This window comes from Rattus norvegicus, chromosome 1, assembly GCF_036323735.1.
Source record: "Rattus norvegicus strain BN/NHsdMcwi chromosome 1, GRCr8, whole genome shotgun sequence".
Taxonomy (NCBI): Eukaryota; Metazoa; Chordata; class Mammalia; order Rodentia; family Muridae; genus Rattus; species Rattus norvegicus.
The window spans coordinates 194,690,677-194,717,598 of NC_086019.1; the positions used below are offsets into that span (position 1 = coordinate 194,690,677).

General features: G+C 48.2%; 1 protein-coding gene across 47 annotated transcripts in view; it reads left to right on the plus strand.

Moving 5' to 3' along the window:
- Tacc2 (transforming, acidic coiled-coil containing protein 2) overlaps positions 1-26,922 on the plus strand; it is a 211,725-nt gene that overhangs the window by 144,249 nt on the left and 40,554 nt on the right. For 43 of the 47 annotated variants that reach the window (XM_063263499.1, XM_063263527.1, XM_063263507.1 and 40 more), the window contains one exon: positions 19,483-19,619. In XM_063263499.1, the coding sequence (XP_063119569.1) occupies positions 19,483-19,619 (137 nt within the window). Of the gene's footprint in view, positions 1-16,443; positions 16,792-19,482; positions 19,620-26,922 lie in introns of those variants that run through there. The other 4 variants (XM_063263597.1, XM_063263569.1, XM_063263537.1 and 1 more) reach the window with 4 other exon arrangements.

Genomic DNA, 26,922 nt, shown 5'->3' on the forward strand with positions numbered 1-26,922 from the left:
GCACTGAGTTAGGGTTGGATCTCCTAGGCTCCAAGGCCATGAGAAATAATTTCATTATTTTTAGGCTCTCGTCTTTTTATTTTTATTTTTTTTTAAGATTTAATTATTATATAGAAGTACACTGTAGCTACACACCAGAAGAGGGCATTGAATCCTATTACAGATGGTTGTGAGCCACCATGTGGTTGCTGGTATTTGAACTCAGGACCTCTGGAAGAACAGTCAGTGCTTTTAACCACTGAGCCATTGCTCCAGCCCTTAGACTCTTACCTTGTGTTTTGTTTTAGCATCAAACAGACAGACATTCTGAGGTGGACTTCTCTCCATCATCATGTGTCCTTGCTGTTCACCTTGGAGCTTCTTGTCACCAGGGCTCACAGCAAATGAGGGGTTTGGGGGCATCTCCAAGACAAGAAGACTCTTCCTTCACCTGTTCAGGATCTGGGGTTCCCTTCTTCCCAGAGTCTGGAGCTCCCAGGTGGTTTTGGAGGACCATGTCCAATTTTGGGACGTGGATGCCTTTTAACCCCACAGTCTAGGCTCCCTGAGGTATTTGTCCTGTAAGTGGCAGCCCAGACCACAGTCCCTTTGGTTGGGCCTCATTGCCTGCCCACTCTCCGGGCCACCATTATAAACTTTAGAAGGTCACATGCACACCCATACCTGCCCCTTCCAGCCCCACCTCCCACAGCAGGTACCTTCCTCTCTGCCCTGCCTTCTACCTTCCCCAGCTTCTTCTAGAAGGAGGCTGCTCTCTTTCCCTAAAACTCTGAAACCCTGCTTGCTAACTTGTGTGGCTAACTTCATGATATTTGGCGATCTAGCTCACACTGGTCCTCTGGTTTTTTTTTTTTTTTTTTTTGGTTCTTTTTTTTCAGAGCTGGGGACCGAACCCAGGGCCTTGTGCTTCCTAGGTAAGCGCTCTACCACTGAGCTAAATCCCCAGCCCCGGTCCTTTGGTTTTTAATATGTCTTTGTCTGTCTCTGTCTCTCTGTCTGTCTCTCTCTTCTCTCTCCTCTCTTCTCTTCTCTTCTCTTCTCTTCTCTTCTCTTCTCTTCTCTCCTCTCCTCTCCTCTCCTCTCCTCTCCTCTTCTCCCCCCCCCCCTCTCTCTCTCTCTCTGTGTGTGTGTGTGTGTGTGTGTGTGTGTGTGTATAAAATTGAGTGAAGGTCATAGGACAGCATGGAGTCAATTCTCTTCTTTCACCAAATGGGGCCAAAGGATCAAATTTAGGTTGTCAGCCTTGGTGACAAGCATCTTTACCAGCTGAGCCTATTGCTGGGGCTTACTAAGGACACAGAGCAACATGATGCTGTCATTTCTTCCTGTGCTGGGATGAGCTGTAAGCATGCCACAGGGCCTTGAGTTCCCCTAGAACCGCAGCCCAGTCCGATGTTAGGAGGCATCTTCTGCCCCCAATTACTGCCCATTTTGAAGTATTGTTTCTACCTTGTTAAATAGGGAGGACCTCAGGGAAATTCAGGGATACCACACAATCCTAAAGGCCACAGGCAGCTCTCAATTCAGAGGCCACCCAGCTCTGCCCATGTACCAAGCATGGAACTCTAAAAGAAACAAAGGCCACTCAGGGACTCTGCAAGGCAAGAAACGCATCCTCTTCTACCTTTTCTTTTCTTTGAACATGAAGCTAGATCTGTCCCCTGCCTCTCCTCATCCCAGAGAACTCATTTCAAGCTCCCAGTGTTTGAGCTAAGCTCAGGGCTGGCTCCTTCAGATCCTGCCTCCTGCATCCTCCGTGGCCAGCAGGGTCTCTGGAAGCTTCACTCCCTCACACATCCCTCCTATCCTGCTCTCTAATTTGCTCTCAGTGATGGCAGACTCCCTGGTACTCACAGCCCATGTGACAGCCCAGGAGTCAGCTAGTGGCCTCCTCCCCTGTACATCCTCCCCTGTATTCCCTTGCCTCCCACCCCAGGTACGCAGGGCTGGTCATCAGTCTTCATCTGCTGCCGTCCTTCACCCACCCAGGCCTTCCCTATCTCCCTGGGTGGCTCCCATGCCATCTTTCAACATTCCTGACCAGTAACAACGCTACGTCTGAGTATAGCAGATGGATTTCTCACACTTCTCTGACACATGGGTACCTTAAACCACATTCAGGAAAAGCCCGCAAGAACTCAGACAACCCTATGGTCTTTTCAGTCCTCACCCCCACTCAACTATGCCATGACAGTCTCCATCGAGTTTAGAGAAACAGGAGACGAACAGTATCTAAGGAACAGCAGAGTTAAAGCCTTCAGCCGGAACTGGAGCTGTAATGTGCAAACCCAGCTGAAGCACAAAGGACAGGTGACACCCAGAAAGGAAGGTCTGCAGGCAGGTTATAGGGCTCAGTGTTGTCCCCGCTCTCCTCAGTGAGGAGCCTCCTTGTTAACAAACAGTTCAGAAGAGGGACACCAATGGCGTCTCGCCATCCACCAGCAACTCAGTGATTTTTCTCTCTTTCTGCTGTATTAAAAAAGCACCGCTGTGAACTGGAGAGATGGCTCAGTGGTTAAGAGCACTGACTGCCCTTCCAGAGGTTCTGAGTTCAATTCCCAACAGCCACATGGTGGCTCACAACCATCTGTAATGGGATCTGATGCCTTTTTCTGGTATATCTGAAGAGAGCGACAGTGTGCTCACATACATGAATAAATACATCTTTAAAATATAAAAAAAAAATCACCATCACCCTGGATCTCACCCACAGTCACAAGATAAAAATGTTAAGTTCCTTCTAGGCTGGATGATGTAAGCAAGGTGACATCATGAGTGTACCAAATGATTATTTGCTTTGTTTTTGATATTTCTATGAATTTGGCCATCCTGTCACCGGTTACTGCACTGGATTTGAGTAACTATGTGTGAGGAAGCACTTTACCTGCAGAGGGCCTTTCTTGAGTTCCCAGTGTAACACTGTAGCTTTCGGCTTGCTTTATAGATACTTGGTAGCCTTCTCTGCAAGTAACTAGTTGAGTAGCAGGGGAAACTAGGAACATAGCCGCCAAGGGCTAAGAGAGAAAGGGGATGGGAAATGTCAGATAGAGGACACAGACTTGCAATAGGCTGGGGGATTTCGTTGTTCAGCTTGGTGTCAAGGTTCTCAACCTATGCGTCTCAACCCCATTAGGGGTCGCACAGTCCTTTCACAGGGGTCGCATATTAGCTATCCTTCATATCAGATACTTTACATTATAATTTGTAACAGGAACAAAATTACAGTTATGAAGTAGCAACAAAATAATCTTATGGTTGGGGGTCACCACAACTGAGAGTAGGGGCTGGAGAGATGCTCAGCAGTTACGGGCATTTGTTGCTCTTGCCGAAGACTCTGGTTTGGTTCCCAGCATCCTCAAGGCAGCTCACAACCCTCTGTAACTCCAGGTACAGATATAGATGATAATGATAAATGATAGATACAGATAGATACAATTTTAACTGCCCCAAAGAAGACAATAACCCCCCCCTCTCCGCAAGATTTCTCCCCAGGGTTCTCAAGACAGACCAGTGCAATTCTCTTCTTTATTTTCAGCAAAAGCAAAATGGGAGGGATGCCAGCCTCACCTCCGCACTGTTGTAACTGAGGTTGGCAGCCCACACTGAATGGGCACTGCCGCATAGGGAAAATCTGTGGAGCCTGTGTCCGTGTCTATCGGAAGGACTTGTCAAAGCATGGGAGTGCCCCAAATGCAGACAAGCTTGTCAGTGTTCTCTGGGTGTGCTCTCCCCTCTATCTTGGGAGCAGTGGGTCAGACTCTGAACACCCTGGGCTCCATGCCATTTGCCTTGCTGACCTAGGCCAAACACACAGGTCACATGTATGACCTGGAGTGACACTGGCTGGAGAAACAAAAGGGAAACTCACAACTTCCAGTCAGGACAGAAGTGTACCTGGATTGCCCACTATCATGCAAACAAAGCTGACAATGGCCACATGGGCTCAGACTTGGAGAAGGGCCAAGGAGAAAACACATTGGCCGCTTTCTGTCCTTTCTGTGGAAACCGGTGGGCCTTGGAGTTTAGGGATAGCTCCAGAATGCAGTCAGTAGGAGAATGTAAGCTTTGGAAGTGGTCAGCACTCAAGATGTTATGTAAGTGCAACTCAGACACTCTCTCTCTCTCTCTCTCTCTCTCTCTCTCTCTCTCTCTCTCTCTCTCTCTCTCAACTTGAACATCTGGACAGGATGTTCAAGTTCGATTCTCCAGCCTTTCTCCAGCATCCAAAGATATTCGCTCTGGCAGCTGGACCAGGCTTCCTGTGGTCCTCCATTTAGGGCAGTAGACAAATGCTGGGCTGTCGATTGGCATTGTGGACCAAGCAGAGGCACCTGCTCTCCCTAGGGCGTTCCCCTCTCCTGTCTGGGCTCCAGGTCTTGGTGGAGGAGGCAGCTCGGAAGCTGAGGCTCAAAACTCCTCTAGCAGCTTGAAGAATATTTAGAGGGTCGGGGGTTACAGAGAGGGAAAGGCAACTCTGGCTCAGGGCAGAGTTCTGGTACTCAGAGGAGGTAGTGTTAAACACACAAACCTGAGGCTTGAGGGGTTGGGGTTTGGAGTTTCTCTGTGGGAAATCCAGTTTTCTAAAGCTACTGTGGCAGTTACTCTGGTGGAACCCCTCCCACCAATCACAGGAGACCCAATTCTTTTTGCTTTGTTCGTTAAGTCCCTTTTATTTAATTTTCTACTTGCAACCGAAGCCACAACCACAGGCAAAGCCCAGCTACCCCTCCTTAGACACTATACCGCACCGCACGGATTCGCCCTGCATAGAGCACACAACTCAGCCTGGAACTGGTGGTTATGACTAAGCATTCCCTACAAATACAGAGAGGTCCTGACCTCACACCCACCCTGCATCACCCCCAAGTAGCCTCTGTTTACCCTCCCTGGACTTCTGCCCTTCAAAGCTTCCCAGGAGACTAAATGCTTACTCTTCCAGCAGCCCTGTACCCCAGGGAAGCCTTAGGGTCACTCATGCAAATGAACGCGCATTCAAGGAGTCTCTCCTCAAAGAACCTGGCATGACATACAGGTGTGTACATGTTCTCCCCAAAAGCCATAGTGACCTCCACCATGGACAAATGACAGTGGTTGTTGGGCAGAGGCTTTGATATCGTTGCTTCTGGAGCTTCAGAGAGCCACATCTGATCCACATTTAAGGAGGCCCTGCTGCTGACTAGATTCCTCTCAGTGACCAGCAGGTACAGAGAGTAACTCCTGTGGTTACCTCCTGCTGGGTTTTGGTGACAAGGCTCTTCTTGGTGGCTCAGCCTACTCCTCCCACTGGCTGACACATGCTGGCCTCTCTAAGAACCAGACTCCAATATCCTGAAGAGACAAAAAGAGGGATTCAAGTGGAGGCCCTGGACCCAAGCTGGTCATTTTTAACCCCAGATAAATTACCCACTTCCTTTTTCTTCTACTGTAAGAATCTGTAATCTTGGCTGTTTCCCTGATGGGAAGGATGTTTGATTTAAGCTTGCCAAAGATACAGCCTATCTAAAACTTCGGCTTTTAGCAAATTGTATGTTACAGGGAAACTCTGAAAATGACTACCTGATTCCCTGTGAATCATGGTGAGAAACCTAAGAGGGTTTTTGACAAATGGTGTGAGAGTAAAACAACTTCTGTTTTTAAAAAAGGGGGTGGAGCAGGGGAGAAGTCTGGAGGAGTGGGCTGTAGCTGGCTGACACTCCTCACAACAGTCTACCACGACCTCCTGGTGTGTCCAAAGCCAGCCCTGGAGGGAAAATACTCCAGGACCACCGAGGCCCCTCCCTGTGATGTAGAACAGAAGCAGTTAGCCCTCCTGGGAACACTAGGGGGACCCTGCAGCAAGGACTGTACACAGTGTCAGCACTTTTGTCTGATTGCACTGGCTGTTGACAGGCAGGCTGGTGCCCACCCCTAAGCCAGAGACCCACACGGTGGAAGGGGAGAAGTGACCCCTTCAAGTTGTTCTCTGACCTTGCTGTGTGCACCACAGGTTGTGTCGCGCACCTCACCCGCAAATAAATACATAAATGCCAAAACAAAACAAAGAACTGGGAAAAGGCTGGGAATTCAAAACAAAACAAAACAACAAAGAACCAAACAGGTGAAGCAGATTTTATGCCAGTGCCTTTGAACAACGAGAACAGGACTTAGGTCCCTTGTCCCTTTCCTGCCAATTAATTCATACAGTGAAAATGGAAGATGACTTGCGAATAGCACACTCAGTGAGGCAGCCTGTGGGCTTTGCCCGGTGCCTGGAAATGCACATTTCTCTAAGCCATCGTGCACCCTAGAGTAGGTTCACACTCTTTTCTCATACATAGTATAGCTTAGTCAGCCCAACCTCTGGCCCCTTATTACAAATTCTGAACTGATAAAAGTATAAATTAAATTACTTTCTTTACATGCATTTCAAGAATTAGCCCTGACAGCTTATGGAAGACAGCTGTACAGTGGTTATTAATTATAGAATCGAGCATATTTGGCTCCGAATGCAGACAGGCTGCTACCAGCCTTGGGCTTTAGTCTCCTGATTTGTATCAGGGGCAGGAGAAAAGTAATTGATGCTTAGGGTGGCCGTGGGAGCTGTGTTTGTAGTTACAGTGCACTCTGCAAGTGTGAGGCCGAGAGGTAGGTAGGCATTCACCCACTTACACCAGCCTTTACAGTGTAGTAATGATTCATGAGTTTACTGAACCCCACTGTTCACACAGGTGTACACACACACGCACACACACACACACGGGTGGGGGTGGTATTAAAGCAGTTGTGGGTGAAGAATCATAAACTTAAGTATCAAGTTTAATAAGAACGGTAATCAGACAGAAGTGCCGGACACTCTCATACACTTCCCAAAACGCAAGGTTTCCCTCCTTGTGTTCTCAAGGCATTGAGACAAACACTGAAGAGCAAAGGGCAGGTCATCCAGAGCTCAGGGCTAAGGTTCCAGGCCAAGGGGAGCTATGATGAGCTGGTGGTGGGATGGACAGTGGTGGAGTGCACACACTGGCTCCTACTACTCAGGAGAGCCAGGTAGAGAGTGAAGTCTACCAAGCAGCCTACGATGTGGGCAGTGGTAATGATGACCATTTGTTGGGACAAGGGAGGACTCATGAAGCTACTGCAGGGGGCTCACCCTGAGTTCAGACAGTTTATGTTGATCATTCTAACTGCTCTGAGATTATCAGCAGGGCCAGGATGCTGATGCGAGGACAGACCTGGGGTGGGGACAGTGACTGTGATGGTGAGAAACAGCTGGGTTTTAGATACATGAAGGAAGGGAAGGTAACAGGTATCAGAGGGAGGGCAGAAATCCCAGGTTATACTTCAGGAGAGTTTTAATTACCATACAATTGGTACAGGGAGGAAAATACTTTGGTAATTCTAAGAGAGTCTCAGGTCCTTACATGCCAGCTTGTTTAACTTCAACAAAAATACTAGCACCATAGTCCGTGGTTTAAATAGGATAGCCAATAAGTCATCTTAGACTTCAGTTACATGTAACAAATTCCAGTGAACTGATACAATTCCCCATGTCACTGCAGGCATCGCTGTTTCAAGGTTAAGAGCTTTTTGACAACAACTCAGATGAGTCAAAACAGACACTCACAGCCAACCTACCAGCAAGCTACTTGGTTGTGTGCAAGAAGTGACTATAAATCTGACAGTAGGCACCTGGCTGCTGTTCTCTCTCATCAGGCCTCGGGCTGGACAGGTGCCAGCCGCCTTGTTTATTCTTAAGACAGATGTCATGCTTCAAGTTCAAAATTCCTTACATCAAAGGTCGAAAGTATCCATTCCCACAATATGCATTCTATTTCGAAGTGATGCTTCTGGCTTTAGAAGAAAGTTCAGTGCAAGTTGAGTTAAATTCTTCTCTCTGTGGGTGTGTACTCATTTGTGTGTGTGCATGGGTGGTAACTATGCGTGCCTGTGTGTGTGTGTGTGTGTGTGTGTGTGTGTGTGTGTGTGTGTGTGCGCGCGCGCGCGTGCGCTCATATGGAGATCAAAGATTGATATCTGGCATCTTCAATTGCTTCTCAACCTTGTCTATTTATTATATTTATTTACTTTTATTTTTTATTTTTATATTTTTACATTTTTATTAACATTTTAGTTTTTTTTTTTTTTATTTCTTATACACATTCCATGACACCTGTGTGGAGGTATAGATCAATTGTCTGCAGGAGTCAATTCTCTCCTTCCACCATGTAGATTCCAGGGATCAAACTCCCAGGTCATCAGGCTTGGTAGCAAGCCCCTTTCCCTGCAGAGCCATCTCATAGGCCCTATTTATTTATATAGGTATTTATTCATTGAAATACTTGCTTCCAAGGTGGAGAAGCACTACCTCCCCGGTGCTGGCATGTGGGTACCAATCCCCTTCTCTGTTGTGTATCTAAAACATGCTGCGGTTCCCCTTGCAGTGGTAGTGTTAGGAGCCCCTCCCGATCCCCGCTGTCCTAGGCCGTGCTGAGGGGAAGCTTCATCCGTGGTGAGTGTCTGGCTCCGGTGGCTGTGTCTACCCTAGACTGTGCTAGGGGACACTTCACCCTTGCTGTTTCATACTCATCCTCCTGGATTTTTTCCATAACTGATATTACTTTGGCCATGATCCAGCCGTGTGGGTATACCGTGGTGGAGTCCCATTCATCATGCCCGGCACGTGGATAAGATTTGAAGGAGCTTCCTGAACAACCCAGGCAGCCCTCGGAGCCCACCGCAGTATGGGAGGTGTTCCCCATGGAGTCAGCATCTTCCCTATGGCAGGGCAGCCTGTCGTTTCTGATATCCGAGGCTTCGGTATATATGTGTCTGAATTACAGAAGCAGCATTTATGTGCTGCCTCTATTGAGCATACATAACTCTGTACGTGGGCATCAACGTATGCAAACGTGTGTATGAAGTTATGTACATTTGCCTATCTTCCATCACTCTAAATCTGCTCCATATGTATATTTACATAGATAATGTGGTCTGTTGGGCTTTTCCTTACTCAGCACTTACGGAACTCTCCCTGATATATATATATATATATGTGTGTGTGTGTGTGTGTGTTTGTATGTGTGTTTTTATATGTATGTGTGTGTTTATATATGTATATGTGTGTGTATATGTATATGTGTATATGTATGTGTATGTATATGTGTGCGTATATGTATATGTGTATATGTATGTGCACGTATATGTGTGCGTATATGTATATGTGTGTATATATGTGTGTGTATATATGTGTGTATATGTATGTGTATGTATATATGTATATGTGTGTATGTATATGTGTGTATATATGTATATGTGTGTATATATGTATGTGTGTTTATATGTATGTGTGTGTATATATATGTATATGTGTGTGTATATATATGTATGTGTGTGTATCTCTATATCTATCTATCTATCTATCTATCTATCTATCTATCTATCTATCTATCTATCGCATCCCCATCCGTCCCATTCAGAAGTGCTGAGGGAGGTGGTGCTTGGAGAAGCCCCAGCTTGGGCCAAGCATCACTGCTTTCTGAGTTTTTCTTGCACTGCCTTTCGGAGCGTCTACCTCATCCACCACATCGTCTTCCTGAATGCGATCATGTGCATGGCCTTGACTCTTCGCATTTGATTCGAGTTCAGGATCTAGATACCAAACCTCTTAGTCCAGTGAATAAAGAAAGCTAAGTATGGGGCTGGAGAGATGGCTCAGCGGTTAAGAGCACTGACTGCTCTTCCAGAGGTCCTGAGTTCGATTCCTGAGTTCAATTCCTGAGTTCGATTCCCAGCAACCACATGGTGGCTCACAACCATCTATAGTGAGGTCTGATGCCCTCTTCTGGTGTGTCTGAAGACAGCTGCAGTGTACTTCTATAGAATAAATAAATAAACCTTAGAAAGCTAAGTATGTTCCCAGAGGCCAGGAGAGCCTGGGAGATGGATGTGAACTCCTTGTACATGGCTTGGCCAAGCAGAGAAGTTTTCTGGGCCCAGTTGTGTTGTGGATGCGTGAGAATACCCGTCTGCTTCCTAGTGCTTCTGACCAGGTAGAAAGTTACTGCCCTTCTTCCTGGCGAAATGTGACTGGTCAACAGCATTTCTTGCTGTTGTTTATAATGTCTTATTTCCAGTCATATTTTTCTTTTCTTTTTTTTTAAATTTGTGTGTGTGTGTGTGTGTGTGTGTGTGTGTGTGTGTGTGTAAGAATCCACAGTACAGGGGTTGGGGATTTAGCTCAGTGGTAGAGCGCTTGCCTAGCAAGCACAAGGCCCTGGGTTCAGTCCCCAGCTCTGAAAAAAAGAAAAAAAAATCCACAGTACACATATGGAGCTCAGAAGACTGAGAATTCACTCTCTCCTTCCACCATGTGGGTTGCAGGGATTGAACTCTGGTCTTCAGGCTTGGTGGTAAGCACCCTTACCTGATGTGCCCTCTGATAGCCGGCCCTACTTCCCCCCAAGTACTGAGTCACCATCTGACTTTTCTACAGGGAAATCTTAACAAGCCATAGCTACCAATGATGGGGTGGGGCTCCCAGGAGCCAAACTCAGTAACATTGTGTATCTTCAATCATCGGACCAACAGGAATTCTTCTCGTCTTTTGAGAGGATCCTAGAAGGATAACAAGTGAGCCAGTTTAAAAGCCCTTTATAGAAAGGGTGTTTGAACAGCACACACACACACACACACACACACACACACACACACATACATACATACATACATGCCCATGTTGCCCATTGCCACAAGAGCGTCCTCCATTCTAGAAACACAGCCTGTCCTTGGAGGCTGAGTTGTGTCTACCTCTCAGAAAGAGTAAGGGTGAGCTCACAGGACCCACCTTCACATATATTCTGCTACAGAGCCTCTCCACAGTTGTCCTGGCAAAGCACTGACCGCATTTTCTGTGGCCTCCGGGTTCCCTTTCATGACCAACTGAGTAGCTTTAGCCAAATAAAATAGAACACGTGCCTAGCTGGCTTGCACGGCACATTCCCCACATCCACTGCTTTACAGAGTTGGAGTTACACTTACATTGCAGGGTCTCTGTTACTGTCTTCCCGATGGAAATAATCCAGTTGAGAGGCACAGCTGGCTCAAGCAGAAATTTATTTAAGCAAAGCACAGACCATTCCAAAGGAGGGCAGCAGCATGGAGGGTTCTTCACCGTAGATGTTAACAAGCTTTTATGAACATTTACGAGGTGAGTGGCATGTTCATAGGGTATGCGGTCCACCTCCTGAATCATAGTTGGCCATCTCTCCTCTAGGATGTCTCTTCCCTGTTCCTCTGAAGTAACACAAAGTCAGACGTGTGTGTCAAAATTCCAGTGTACGTAATCATAAGGAGGCGTTTGCAGAAGCAGATCTGTGTTTCTGTACATGTGGGGGAATGATCTTAGTTTCTGGTGCAGCAGGACCACCTATCTGCAGCTGCCAGAATCTAGAATTCCGACCTGAAGAGTCACATCCAAATACAGCTGTAGCTCTCTCGGTTACCTCTAATCTAACGCCTTCGTCAGGCTGCTCAGGGTCCCATGATTGATCCCTTGGCTGTGGGCTAAGATGTTCTCCCCTTCCAGGGTTAAAGCATTCTGTTATACTTTAACTTGGAAACTTTATCTTGAAAGCTGAGGCCAGGTTTTAGAACTCAAGTTCTAAATAATGTCAAGTTACACAAATAGGAACAGGGCTTTTGGGACCTCCCTCCCCCCCAACTCCCTTCTAGCTCCACCATTCATGTCTGTCCTCTAAGTAGCAATTGTGGGGAGACTTTTCCTTATAGTTACTATAATTCCCATTTGCTGGACAAACAACCAGCGCTTGAGTGGTCAAGTGATTTACTGAGTTAAGGCCACAGTTGTTCAGTGATGTGGCTGGGAGAGGGAGAGAGAGAGAGAGAGAGAGAGAGAGAGAGAGAGAGAGAGAGAGAGAGAGAGAGAGAGAGTGTGTGTGTGTGTGTGTGTGTGTGTGTGTGTGCGTGCCTGTGTGTGTGCGTGCCTGTGTGTGTGTGCGCGCGCGCACGTGTGTGTCTGTATTTGAACTGTCAGCTGCTCTCCCTCCCTTTTGCATGCCTTTCCTGGGATTCTGTCTGTCTCATGTCCTTGAGTTGTTTACTGAGGTTCACTGCCTTCTATAAGCTAAAACATAGGTGCATGACCCAAGATGGAGTAGCTACAACTACCTTCCTGCAATTTAAGCCATGAGCCGAGGGCTGGGACATCTAACAAATGGCTGGAGCTCACAATTCTCTCTCCGTATCAGAGTCCTCGGCTTCATAGCCTTGTTATAAATTCCTTTCTTACCTTGGCCCACCAGAATCAGATGCCGTCTTTCTCAGCTGTGTTCAGTTTATCACTGCCTGGAGCTGGAGCCGAGGGACCCCGCCCTCCCCATCTGTGCTCTCTCCCCCAGCCACTTAACTCTCTCTCACATTTGAACCTTCTTGACCTCTACACATAGCTGCTTGCGTCTGAAGATAGGACCCACTTCATAAGCCCAACAGGCTCCAGGCGCTGGGAATCATGAGCTGAATATGCCTCCATCTGCATGGTTTTCTCTGCATGGGTGACCATAGGTGTCTGTCCGGAAAATTCTAGCAGTCTGGCTCGCCAGTGCCAGCTTTGTGTTCATGGACCACGGCTCCTGACCGTCTGTCCCGTAATCATCTCACGGCCTAAGATGAATCTTTACTTTGTATGCAGAATGGTGGGGCAGAGCAAATGACTTGTCCAAACCCAGTATGGGCTGTGTGTGTGTGTGTGTGTGTGTGTGTGTGTGTGTGTATGCGCATGCCTGCTCATGTGTATGCCTGCCTGCCTGCCTGCCTGTCTGTCTGTCTGTGTTTCTCTCTTTCTGTGTATGTTTCTCTCTTTGTATACTTTGTATATGTTTGTGTGTCTCTGTTCGTCTCTGAGTGTGTCTGTCTCTGTTTGTATATGTGTGTATCTCTGTGTATCTGCCTCTCTCTCTCTCTCTCTCTCTCTGTGTCTGTGTGTCTGTCTCTTTCTTTGTGTGTGTGTTTATGTATGGGTGGGTGTGGGTATGTGTTTAGGATGGCTTTTGTTGACAGTGCTGTCTGAAGTTGTCATTCAGTGGAATATTTTGATCAGTAGAATCCAGTATGCAGCAATTTAAAAAAATATATACACAAATTCATCAAAGTCCTACTCACATGAGATGCAAAACAGTGAGACTGGTGTGCCGAGAGTTCAGTTTTGCTTCTGGAAGGGTTCCCTCTCTCTTCAGGGACAGCAGATGGTATTTTGGACTAGATACGCTAATCTTCCCTGAAGCAGGGCTTTTGACTAAAGCCACGGTCTTAACTTTAGCTTGGTCTTGAGGGAATAGGGGATCTCGAAAGGCAGACCTTGGGGAGCTCATGGACTCTACGCTCATGTTGAACACAGCCGTGAGGAGCTAAGGCTTATGTCCGGCAGATCTCTCATTTCTAGTAGCAGGTGGGGTTAACATGAGAATCCTGCACCCTTGCCCCTCCCCTTTATTACAGATATGTGTTCCCAAGGCCCTTCATCCAGTCCCTGGTCACTGTCACATTGGAAACCGAAGACTAGTATTCTGAGGAGTCAATCTAGATTAGATAAGATTAGATAAGTACAGAAGAATCCCCTTCCTCATTAGCAATGCTTATGAACTAATTCTTAATAATCCGGTAGGGAGCCATAGTTTTTCAGGGCAGGGGTTATTTTGAGCCTCTTGAGGGAGGCAGTGCTTAATGAAGGCAACCACAGGTCTTGGTAAACCATGGCTGCCGTGAAAGGGCTACTGACTGGGTCAAGCAACTTCAGCTCCCTTCTCTTCTCTACCGTTTAAGAAGATGGAGTACCGTCTTCTCTGATTTTTCCTCCAGATTCAGAGTTAGATCATTGTATGGTCTGTATGGGAAATGCCATCTGTTTTATCAAAGGGTTAAATGAGACAATTGTAAGGTTGGGTGTGGTGGCACTTGCCTTCTGTCCCACCTCTCAGAGGCAGAGGCTGGCCTGACCTCCAACAACAACAAAGAAATTAATAAAGACACCATCTGCTAAAAACTCCTTCCCCAGTCAACAGTTTTCTAAGATTGAAGTGTGTGCACCATTGTGCATCCACCTTTAAAAGTTACGGCTTTTCTACGAGGCTTAGAGTTAGCCAACAGAAGAATGACCCGGGCTCTGTCCACCTAGAGTGAGACACAGGACCCATTCTCACTAGGAGCAGAAGGAGCCCAGTGGGCCTGAGGGTGTGCTCAGGTGTGCTTGGCTGGTGGGTTTAATACAGCTGGGCAGCCGTCTACAGAAATAAATGCCCTGTGTTGCTGAAATAATTTGCATTGTATGGCTATTTTCTTGGGACTCCAGGCCTCTGTCTCACAAAATACCTTGGATTCTCACCAGTTAAACTTGAGCAAAATGGGATCGGTTAATGGTATGTTGGGAACTCGTCATTTAATAAAAACACCATATTTCAGTTATATGCAAACATATTCGTGTGTCACAGATTCATTTGTATTTAATGAGTGTATATATTATGTATCTGTGTGGGTTCTGATCTTAGACTTTATTATACTACTTTTACTTTTGACAAGTAAAAGAATGGAGCTTAAACTGAGCCACAAATGTAGGGAACCAAGCCCTCAGAGTCTACAGGTTGACCTCTACCTGACTCTGTCTTGAGGGATAGTTCCCAGAGCATCTCCCTGGAGTGAGTTACTTCATACTGTGTGGAACAGGGATTTGTAGGCTGTGCTTGGTTAGAATTTAGAGCACTATAGAGGTAAGTTGATGTTTTGTTTGTGTGTGTGTGTGTGTGTGTGTGTGTGTGTGTGTGTGTGTCTGGGATTTGAGCCCCAAGCCTTGTGCATTTCAGGCGAGTAAAGGCTCTACCACCGAGCCACGTCTCCCACTCTAAGAAATGTCTTTAAGCGGTACTAACAGAGCTGGGGCCCCACGGTGGTGTTGAATATTCCCAACATACTGCTTTCTGCTGGTGGATGAATTGGCTTGTGCCTTTGATGGCTGCCCTGTCCCGTTTGCCTTATAGAGAATCCCATGATCACAGGATAGACCGTTCGAAGAACAGGTCTGTTAGTCATCACTCCATCGGATGATCGGGACTTCTAACACTGTGCAAACAAGATCAGCAGGGATAATGCTGTGGCTGGGATCCCCCTTGGCCCCCAGTGTCACATTCACAAGCTCGCCTAAAGAGCTTAATTATTCTCAATGATAGAATTCATGTAATACGGACATAAAAATGGAGCTTGCTAAAGATTTCGGGAGATCGTAGATATGGTGGAAAGATACCTCAGAGGCTGACAGTTTGGGAATCTGAGCTTTGATCTTCTCATTTCCTAGCTGCATAGCCTCTCAAAGCAGCTTGCTTCTCTAGACCGTAGCTATGTCATCTGTGAAGCAGCAGGCCTGTTCTCCACCAGGCAGGCTACTTGTAGGCTGTTAGAGTCATTTTGCTGTTTTTCTTACACCACGTGCCTAGTTTATGCCGTGCTGGGGATTGAACCCAGGGCCTTATGCATGCTAGGCAAGCACTTACCAGCTGAGCTACATGCCTAGCCCATAGTTCTGAAGATGATTGATGGACCTTGACTTGTGTCTTGACACATAATGCTGGCTGTTGTGCTTTTCCGATAGAAGCATGCCTGTGTGGCGTGTGTGTGTGTGTGTGTGTGTGTGTGTGTGTGTGTGTGTGTGTTTATGCTTTTGTGTTTAATGTCTTGTATTTATATGCACGCAGACACACATTTGCACATCCTGATAAACATATTCCTGAAATTCGGAGGGGTTTCACCATTTCTTGTTCTGATTCATATTTGGGTCAAATTAATTTCCTCCTTTTTTTTTTCTATTCTGAAAGTGTGTGGAGTCTCAGCTGTGTAATTATTTGTGTATAGTAGAAAACCAGCCACACTACGGTGGGACTGAATCAGTGGGACTTGGGGCTAGAGCTCCACCCAGCCGCTTTATTCTTACGCATAGACAGATTCTTGGTGGGTGGACTACAGACATTCTCACTCTTGGAAATGTTTTTAAGCCCCTGGGCGACTGAACCGGGAAGAAAGAGAATTTTAAAAGCTGCTATCTGTTGCCTCTAATTAACTTGCTCTCTGCTCCTGGGAGCCAGTGTGGAAATAATGCAAACAAGGCCAACAGCTCCAGAAGTGTCATGCTCGTGCTGTGCTGTGTGGTGTTTTGATGCACACAGTTCATAGTAAAAAGACAACGAGGTCTTTTTAGTACAATGAGCGTGGTGTCCTCATGCCCTGCCTCCCCCAGACTGCTTCCCTTCCGGTCCCTGGGTGAATGGTGGTCCTCTGAGCAGGTGTGCAGACGGGCAGCTGCTGCAGTAGAAACCTCATTGGAATTCACAGCTAGGATGCAGAGGATCCGGCCCTCCTTGTCACTTGTGCTACTGAGAAAGACTAGGGCCCTTTATATTCCAAAGCTTTGAGCTACCAGTGTTGCAGAAGCAATAGGACAAGCTTTTGGTACCCCTCCCCCCCTTCTGCATCTCAGTTTGCGCAGGCAGCCTGGGGCTTCTGAACACAGGAGATGCTCACAGCATCCCTTGCTGGGCGTCTGGGGAAGCTTCCTTTTTTTGACGGTGCCATGAAACTGGTTTAGATCTCAAGAGATAGCAGCAAGAACGGCGTAGGTGGGAATTTTCACCGGGAGATGGCTTTTGACTCCTGGCAGATGTGGTCCCCAGTGGAATGGGCCCGGTGGATGTGGGCAGCCGTGAGCAGCAGTGGGGACTCCAGGCTGCTAGCTGCCCAGGAAAACTCCAGGAAGAGGCAAGTTGACTCTGCGTGTCTTGTCATGATTGTCCCTGGTGTTTATGGTATAGATGCTAGGGTGAGGAAGAAGGTTCTCGGGGCTTCATTCCAGCCCCAGCAAGCTGATCCTCTTTACTGTTCTTTTGTGTGACTCCACCCCACCCCCACCCCGAGCCCGTGTTTTCATACTTAAAACTTCACCTACCAAGATCCGTTTCTACCTAGTATGGATGGAGCTTAAATTTTCCCCATAGACAAAACTAAGTCTTTTAGCATTAATATAAGTGTTTTAAAAAAAAAGAAGAATGAGAGAGAGAGAGAGAGAGAGAGAGAGAGAGAGAGAGAGAGAGAGAGAGAATGGTGTCTTCCCTGTTGTGCTTCTGAGGATTAAGTATTTACTAGTGAAATCTTAGTTGGCCTTGGCTCGTTGGGTCCCATCTAAAGCAGCGCCGATGATGTTTTTGTTTATTTCTTAAGCCATTGCAGGGCCCTGGCATTGTAGGAGACAAGGTCCTGAAGGGGAGGGGGGACAATCTGTGGCACTAATAAAGCCAGTCTCTCACACTAAGGTGTAAAAGAAGGATTGATATAGTTGTTCTCATTGATTTAGGTAATTTTTGAGGCAGGGTCTCATGTAGTCCAGGCTGGCTCCAAACACTATACATAGTTGATAAAGACCTTAAACTTTTGGTCCTCCTTCCTGCCTTGACCTCTTTAGTGTTAGGATGGTAGCTAGCATAGGCTCAGACCACTATGCCTGGTTTATGTCATGTTAAAGTTTGAAACCTTTGGTGTCATGCACGTTGGACAATAACTCTACCAAGTGAGCCACATCTCTAGCCCAGGAACTCACCAGATGGCTCCTTTCCTGGGTCCTGCTGGGTAGGGTGTCGCTTGCTGGTACTCTGGCCAGTGGATAGACTTTAGAAGAGGTGACGTCTTCCAAGGTCACTGGTCAGTGATGTCTTTCAAGGTCACTGGTCAGTGATGTCTTCCAAGGTCACTGGTCATGGGACTGTGGAGCTGAACAGTTGTGAGCGTCTCAGTGTTCATGTTCAGTGGTACCCGTGTGATCTAGTACACTGAATCCCGACCTGCCATGCTCTGTCTCCTACTGCATCACGGCCTGGCTGTAAATCTTTAGCAGTGGTTGTGATCTGCAGTCCTGTGCATCCACTCTTGGCAGCTAGACTCCTCCTTCCTGCCAGTGATCAGTTGGCATTTGGATGTGTGGGAACTGTTCAGAGATGGGAGCCAGCATGTGGCTGCCCTCCATAGTGTCTGTCCTCACAGGTAAGGCTGGCGCCATGGTCCTGTCATTATCTTGAGCCAGGGAATTGATGCTCATGTCTTCTTGGCAGCAGGAGAACTTATAACTCAATTTCCTATTCCTCTGGCTAAGATCAAGTAGCTTGGGACAGCAGGAAGAGAGAAGGTGTCAGTAGAGTTTTCTTGTGCCCAGGCGGGGCTTGTCCACTGACTTCCTGTTACCAGGAGAAACTCCCCAATATGCTTTTGGCCCAGGTCTGTGTGTGAAGAGGCTTCCTTGCAGGTAGACTTCCCTAGGGACCACCAAGGGCTATCACTATACCACCGAGAACTGGCTGGCCATATCTTGTGGATTGGTTTGGCATACCCTGTGCTGACAGGCTGTCTGGCTCTCATTCATTCTCTCTACAGATGGTCATTCACTGCGTTCCGTTTTAAGCTCTGGGTACTGTGAAAAAACAAGGCCAGCCACCTGCGTGGCAATTTCTGTCCAGTAGAAGAGACCAGTAAACACGGAGAAGTGTAGGGAGCCAGAGAGTGGGGAGAATGGCAGGCTGGGGTGGGAAAGAGTGAGTGCAAATTGAGTTTACAAGATGAGGCTCTTAGAGGCAGGCTGGAGCCATCATGGTGAGCATAAAAACTGCCCCTCTGTGAGACTGACTCAGCGCTCCATAGTGTGCACTGAAGCTTACCCAGATAGCCCACTATGTGTGAATTTGTCACTAAGGTGGGCATGTGTCTTCAAGTAGAACCACATTGATCCCTGTTGTGGTGAATATTCTTTGGGGGTTTCTATCCCACCTTAGATCATTTAGTTCCCAAATAAAAGACACAAGCCTTTTGTATTTATAATAAGCCTTAAAGCACTAGAGCTGGGCAGATATCAGCCCTCTGTGATATTTTGTCTACTTCCCTGTCAGTAACCCCGGAATATCACTGCCCTGTTCCTCCTGGGCTGCTCCTACTCCAACAGCTGTCCCTCATGACCATGAACTCACGATCTGTCTACCCCATGGCCACTTTTTCTTCCTCTCTTGGTCCCTGCCTGAGACCCCAAGCCCAGGACCCTCAGCCCCACCTACCTCTCTTCTGCCCAGCCAGGCTGTAGACATCTTTATTAACCAATCAAAGATAACTTGGGGGGCAAGGTTTATACAACAAAAGCTGATACACTTCATGGAGCAACCAGGTCTTAGGATATAGTATTTAGCATTTGAATACACAGTAACACCAGACCAACCCACTAGAGATCTCAATGCCAGTAGACAGATTCACCCCAGTTCCCGGGAATCATGCTTTGAGGAGACCTTCACACCTATCTCCCGACAAGTGAGTTGAGTCTTTGCCACAGATGTCCTTGTCGCAGTTAGAAGGCCGTCCGTGCCCTCACAGAATCTCTACTCAGCAGTCTCACCTATGTTTCTTACCTCTCTCCACCAGGAGTTCCGACTCTGAGGAAGCCTTTGAGACCCCCGAGTCAACAACCCCTGTCAAAGCTCCACCAGCTCCTCCCCCTCCACCCCCTGAAGTCACCCCGGAGCCTGAGGTCATCGAACCACCAGCCCCAGAAGAACCAGGTAACCAAATGTGAGGAACTACTGGCTCCAGGGGACAGAGCTGGCTCTTAGACAGCCCACAGTGGCTGGCGCCGTCACTCTTGGTCCTGTTTTATACATCACTGATGTCTATGACAGATAGATGGGTTGTGCTGCGTGTGCTCTCTGGCGTCTCTTTTGTTGCTTGAGCTCTCTGGTGCCTTCACTTGCAGATGAGTAGGTTTGGGGGTTCAGATAGTGGGTGTTGGGGATTTCCAGCAGGATCTTAGATTCTACTCTTTGACTCCCCTTTCCCACACAAATGTTGGCACAAGGTTCTTCATTTCACTCCACCAGGCTGGGGGATGGGGAATGAGGTCAGCACACGGGTTAGAGGGATCGACCAGTGCTAGGTGTACCCTAGGTACTTTTTGGTTTTCCTTATTGCTACGCACTTTTCAGGAAAGAAAAGCACCTTCAGCTGTAGTTTAGATGTGATTACGGAGGGACAGAAGAGACCTCAAGGCACCTGCCCACATGATGGTGCTCTGTGGGCTTCTCTGTTATACCGGAGGGGATGGAACCACCTCTAATGGGAAGTTTACCGTGAAGCCTGAAAGGAAACAGCCTGCTGGAGGTGGCCCCACAGGAACCGAAGGCTTCCATCTTCAGACCTGGGCAGCACTTACGGGACCCCATCTGCCTTCTTTAAGCCTCAGTCCTGCCCCGTGACAAGTACACAGAGCCTATTCCCTCTTGACCAGCGGTTCTCATCCTTCCTAATGCTGTGACCCTCCTCATACTGTGGTGACCTCCCAACCAGAACATTATTCTCATTGCTACTGCACGACTTTAGTTTTGAAACCATAATGTTAATAACTGGTATTCGGGATATCTGATATCTGACCCCTGTGAAAGGGTCGTTAGATCTCCAGAGAGATCTTGACCCACAGGTTGAGAGCCATCGCCCTAGACCGTGTGCTAGATGCTGTGAGTAGTCTCTTGTGGGGTCTGTCTCTTCTCCTGTCCTAACCCTGTCTTCCTGGTGGACAACTGTCTGCAGGGCATTCAAGAGGAGACTTGGGACCTACAGACCGAGCATTCTCAGCGTGGCTGGAGATCGTAGTGGGCGAAGGCAGGCCTAGGGCTGGGCTTACCTTTGCCCTGGTGAGGAACCAAGAAAGCACCTCGCCTTAGGATAGCAGTTTGGTCTCGATGCTGATGTTGTTGAAAGGGGGATGGAATTTTTTTTCCCCCGGCTGGTTTAAGCAGGCTACCGATTGAGGAAGTATATGCAGCCCCAAGGTTTAGTCTTAAACAGCTGGGTTCTGGGTGCCTTCTGCTGGGGAACAGAGCAGAGCAGTCTTCACGGGACTGATGGGTACAGTCTCCCTCTCCTGCTCTCCCCTGAGTCTGTATCGCCGCTGGCCAGGAAGGGGAATGGTGGTGACAGTCTGATTTAAAGAGGAGAGGAGCCAGAGAACTGTTGGCAGTTCTGAGACTCTATCGTCCCTTCCTTCATTTTGTGTAATAGCAGACAGAGAAAGGTACCTCCTGGGTCACTTTTATAAATTCACCGCTAGTTTTCAATGGACAGTGTCTGAATAAAAACTGTAGGCCCATAGCTCAAACACATCACAGGGAAAGGTCACTTTGGTGGCCCTTGGTGCATCTTCCAGGATTCCCTGCTCAGTTCTCTGACTGCTCCTGGGAACTGTTTCCCACCATTGAGCCATCTGTCTAACCCCATGTAAACTTCAGACAGCTGAGTAGTTTATACCACATAAAAATGGGACACAACCTCCATTCTGTCTGCTTGGAACCAGGTGCTCAATGATCTGTGTCTGGCCGCTCTACAGTGATTCAGAGGGCACTGGCAGCATGAGCCGCTTACTTTGGGGGACACTGAGCACCATGAACGGGAAGGACATCATGGTGTCCAAATATATCCTCCTCTAAGGTGGTCTCACATCCTAGAATGGCTGTCCCAGTGGATACAACATGCAGACATGGCGTCTGTTCTGTGGAGACACCGACTGGTGCATGAATTTACTTCTTAGGATCATCGTTGTGTTCTAGACCGTGTGGCCCATTAATTTTATACTTTGCTGTTGGCTTCTTTCCTGGCTTGGTTAGATCCAAACATGGCCCAGGCAGCAGCTAAGGACCATGGAGTCCCTGGTTGTGCAGTTTCCCCCATAACACAAAGAATGCTGTAAGTCAGTAAATGTGTTATTGGGACAAGTGGAGACGCTTGCTGTTTTCATCATTTGGAACATATCCCATGCTTGAATCTCGTTCAGGCTTGAATCCAGTTATTCTCCCACAAACACAAACTCTCTTCAGAGTAGCCAAAGTCAACCATCATTCCATTCATGCTCGAAGCGAGGAGTCAGAGAGTGGCGGGAAACATCAAGTGTGCCCTTGTGTTCTGACAGGCTCCATCGGGACAGACCGGGGATCTTCTGTCCTCATTGGAAAGCTCTGGGGTCTTTAATGTCCTCTGAATTGGAGCCTGGGTCAGACACACACATACTAGATGTATATATATCCTGGGCAGCCGCTGGATTGGGGAAATGCATGGGGCTGGCCCTGATGCTTTGGTACCTCATCATTCAGAGGCTGAAGCGCAGCCTACGTTGTAATCAAGCTGAGTCCAGTATAAAGGAAATAAATCAGTGGAGCGAGGTGGAACCCGGCACGCAGTGGTGCAGGAGTTCTCTGGTGGCGGGATATAAATGAAAAGCTTCCCCTGACCAGGCTCTGGCTTCTCCGTCTTCATCTTGGCGGTGTGCAAACCGCGGGTAGCAGCAGCTGCCTCAGGACGGTGAAAGTGGCTCCAAACCACTCCCTGATTTCTTTTTCAACGAAACAGAATCCTCTCCATTCTTAAAGCAAACACACACAAGCCCACCTATTACTTAAATGACAGTTCATAAAAGAATGAACATTATAGAGGCTGAAGAGGCAACCTGTGTGCAGCTGCGTGGAGCTGTTAATTACCACCAAGTCACAATCCCTCAGAACCTTTGATTACACCCCTTGGAGTTTTTGAACGGGGGACTTTACACTTCTGCTTTTAAAACTGCAGTGAGCCTGTCAGTGTAGAGATTACAGTCAGGAGACCTGAGCTGGGGAATGTGTCTGCATAAAGCACCCACCTCCTTCTCTGGGGCTACACAAAAGGCTGTCTGATTTGTTGCACACGTTGGAAGCTGCCCCACCCCATCTTCCGTTCCATTCTGCAGACCTGCAGGGGCACTGTAAAGGCGTGAGAAGGCACAGTGCTTCTTGCGTAGGTCGCCCCCGGGGAGAGGAGTGTTTGTTCTGAAAACCGTGGGAAAGAAAGGGCAGGAGAGGAAGGTCCATTGTTCATCGTTTTCCTCTGCTGAGTACCTGAAATGTCACTGAAGGACGAAGGAACCACAGGAAACAATAGACCAGACCTTTGCCTGTGAGAACAAACATGGTCTTTCCTCCTGGAAACCTGTTTTACAAAAGCAGTCGCCGGCTGTATGCTGGGTCCTGTGAGCCTGTCTGTGCTCCGTGGCACAGCAGGACGGGATGCTAAGTGCCCACCTTGTATCTGTCCCCATCCGAGGAGCCCTGTTTTCCTGTGTATAGATGAAGGCAGCAGCCTGTAATGTCTGAAATCACTACCTTCTAGCCTCTGTGGAACACTCGGCAGCATGATCACTGTGTGATCACTGTGGGGCGTAGCGAACTTTCTCCTGAGTAAATAATACCCTTGGTTTATGCATCGTCCCTGGGTTAGGCTCGTAGTAGGGCCTTTGTCTGCTTCATGTCCATCTTGGATGAGAGCTAATTATCCCTTATCTGAAAAGCATCCCCTTCCTTTGAGGCCACATACCTTCCCCGTCCTGCAGCATGAGAGCTCTAGCTTCTACTCTCTCGTGCAGCTGTCTGGGAAGGACCTGCTGTGTTCCCATTCCTGGACCGCCGCTGTGCTTCTGGACACATAGGTGCTGCTGAGTCCCTCCTGTGCACGCAGAGTCACGGGCCGAGCAGCTCTGTCAACTGGCCCTGAGAGCTGCAGCCTGAGCTGAGCTCTGCAGGATGGTCAGGTGGCAGGAAGGGGATGGTCAATACCAGGTACCTGTTGTGAGAAGTGAGGTGAGTTCCCTGCCTGTCCTCTCTGGGACAACCTTGTCATGGTGACAGAGTTTGTCTGCTCATTCCTGCCGCAGCCGTCCTAACCTGGAGAAGGGCACTAGGAGGGTCATGTGAGTTGCCCGGTGCCCTGTGTGCCTTCACATATTCTCTGGCTGGAAAGCGGTGGCCTATGGGTCTCTGGTTTTAGATGATACCTCTCAGCGTTAGCTTCCCAGCAGTGATTTGTCGTTGCCATGTCTACCGCAGAGGGCTTGTTTCTATACCTACTGGCATTTGTTTTCTCCTCCTGAAAAACCCGAGTGACCCGAAGCCCCTTGGTATTAAGATGTCCCTCTTAGGATGCAGAACAGGGAGTGATGTCATGGGCGGGCTCTGAGGGGCTGTGGCTGTCATTTCCTGGCACTGTGTGTACCCTAGACTGTGGCTAAATCAAGCTCTAAACCCTGGCATCTTCACGTGACTTTCCATTCCAGCTTCACAAGAACCCTTGGCTCTCAACAGTAACACATTTATGAAATAACCCTCCCAGAGCACACAGCCTCAGCCTCAGCCAGCCTACCCACAGACAGTGTAGCTGTGGACAGCAGAAGCTCCGGAGGCTGGAGTTGAGATTGTCACGAGGTCGGATTTACAAGCAGCACTGTGCTGTGTCCTCACATGGGTGCGTGAGCCCACTGCTGCCAGCCAAAGCCCCATTTACCTCAGGCTGGAAGGACGGTAGGAGGTCACAGCTGCACAGACAGGTGAGGAAGTCAGGACTGGTGACCTCAGCGGCTCCCTGTGGCCATGTTCACAATGCCCTGGGAGATGTGGGTAGGGATGCCAATGATCTGGCGAGGCCCTGGCCCTCTTAGACACCTATTTTCTCTTTGTGACCCTACCAGAGAGTCCTGAAGTAACTCCTTGTCCGTAATCAAGCTCTAAACCCTGGCATCTTCATGAGCTCTAGTAAGCCAGGGATACCCATGGTCCCCAGGAAGGACAGAGGCAGTTGTCCTGCTACATTTGATCATTACTAAGGCAACACTAAGGTTCCTATTGGGGTGATCATGAATGGAAGTGAATGCAGGAACCTGGGGGCAGGAACTGAAGCAGAGACTGTGGAGGGGAGTGCCACTTACTGGTTTGCTCCTTGAGGCTTGCTCAGCCTGTTTTCATACAGCACTTAAGACCAGCAGCCCAGGGAGTGGAACCGCCCACAGTGACATCCAACATCAGTCACTGGTTAAGGGAAGGCTCGACAGTGTTAGGGAAGATTCCCTCTTCTCAGGTATGTCTTGGTTTGTGTCAAGTTGACAAAAGCTGAACTGTGCAGTCATCATTGTCACAGTGGAGCAGCAGTGGTGTCCTGAGAGGTGTCCTGGGGTGTATGACAGTGACAGTGAGCAAGGCTGAGGAGCTTTGGTGAAGGACACTGAACTGACATGTTGCAGTCACCTAGTCAATCATGTATTCAATCCCGTACCTTGGCACTGCCTTCTCTGAATCAGGTCATCCTGGTGGCCTGACACCTCACTGCTATCTTAAGCTTACCAAGGGGGCACTTTAAAAATATATGTATTTGTGTGTGTGTGTGTGTGTGTGTGTGTGTGTGTGTGTGTGTGTGTGTGTGTATCATATGCTTGCCTAGTATCTAAGGAGGTCAGAAGAGAGGGTCAGATTCCCTAGAACTGGACTTAATGATTGTGAGGCACCTTGTAGGTGCTAGGAACCAAACTTGGGTCCTCTGCAAGAGCAGTTAATGCGCTTAACCACCCTGTTCCTCTCTAACCTCAGAGGGAGGTGCTTTTATGCCGTTTCATTTCCTATTCATGGTAACGTTTGAAAGAGGAGGATGGAGGGGACTGATGTCTTTTAAAATGACAACAGAATCTGGAAGTGGTAAAGAGCCAGTGTCTCGGCCTAGGGCCTACCAGTGCAGACTGGGCACACTGGATAGGCAACCCCCTGGGAAAGAGACCAGACAGGACAGAAACGGGACATTTGTTGTGCCTGCAGTGGAGCTGGGACCTAGCCTCAGCTGCACAGGTTCTCAGTGACCACCTTCCAGAGGGGACTGTCAGCACAGGGGTGCTCCGGAGTTCCTGTAGGTAATGCCGTTTGTACAAAGTCCCCATTGAGCACCCCCAATCCTGACTCAGTATTATTTAGCTTTTCACAGAGTAGACCCCAATGAGAAAAGTCTGTTTTTTAAAAAAAAGATTTTTTTATTATTATATATAAATACATTGTAGCTGTCTTCAGACACACCAGAAGAGGGCATCAGATCTCATTACAGATGCTGTGAGCCAGCATGTGGTTGCTGGGAATTGAACTCAGGACCTCTGGAAGAGCAGTCAGTGCTCTTAAAGTGCTCTTAACTGCTGAGCCATCTCTCCAGCCCAAGCCTGCTTTTTTTTATAGGCTCTCCCCTGCTTAATTGTCCTTAGTCCCAAAGCCTTGGTCTCTGGTAAGCCCCTGGGACTTAAGTGAGGTCTGGGAAGAGACCAGTCAGCTCTAGATGGACACCCAGGAGCAGCAGAACTCAGAGCTGTCCTCCCCAGGTGGGATTCTTAAGACTCAGCCAGGTCTTCCAGAGGGAAGGCGCCCAGCCAGAGGTCTTTGACACTCTTGCTGGCCCATTTTGGCTTTCGTTTCTTGAGCCTCACATTTTGGGCCACATCCAGGGAAGGCAGTAGATATGATAGACCTGTTCCTGTCTGCGCAGCCTCACTCTCCAGGGCACACCTCCACAGCCAGTCCACACTCATCTTCAGGACTAATCCTGTCCTGTCAGAGCTTCCCTTCGACCTTAAGCCATTGAAGGGCAGATGCTAAAGTATTGTCTTACAGGACGGAACAGAGGGCTTACGATAAAAAGGGGGGCTGGAGAGATGGCTCAGTGGTTGTGAGTACTGGCTGCTTTTGCAGAGGACCTGGGTCCTAGTCCCAGCACCCACATGGCAGCTCACAACAATCTGTAACTCCAGTCCCAGGGGATCCAGTATCTTATTCTGATCTTCTCAGGCATGAGGGACACATGTGGTGCGCAGACATAACCTCTTTATTCTATTCTATGCTCTGCTCACATGGCTAGTGGGAACCGCCCGAGTGCCACACTTGCTTCTTCCTGTGTCTGGCTGTCGAATTCTCCTGCATGGGCTTCCTTCCCAGAGTCCCTGTCTCTGCCTGGAGTCCTACCTCTCCTCTTGCCACAACTATTGGCCGGTTA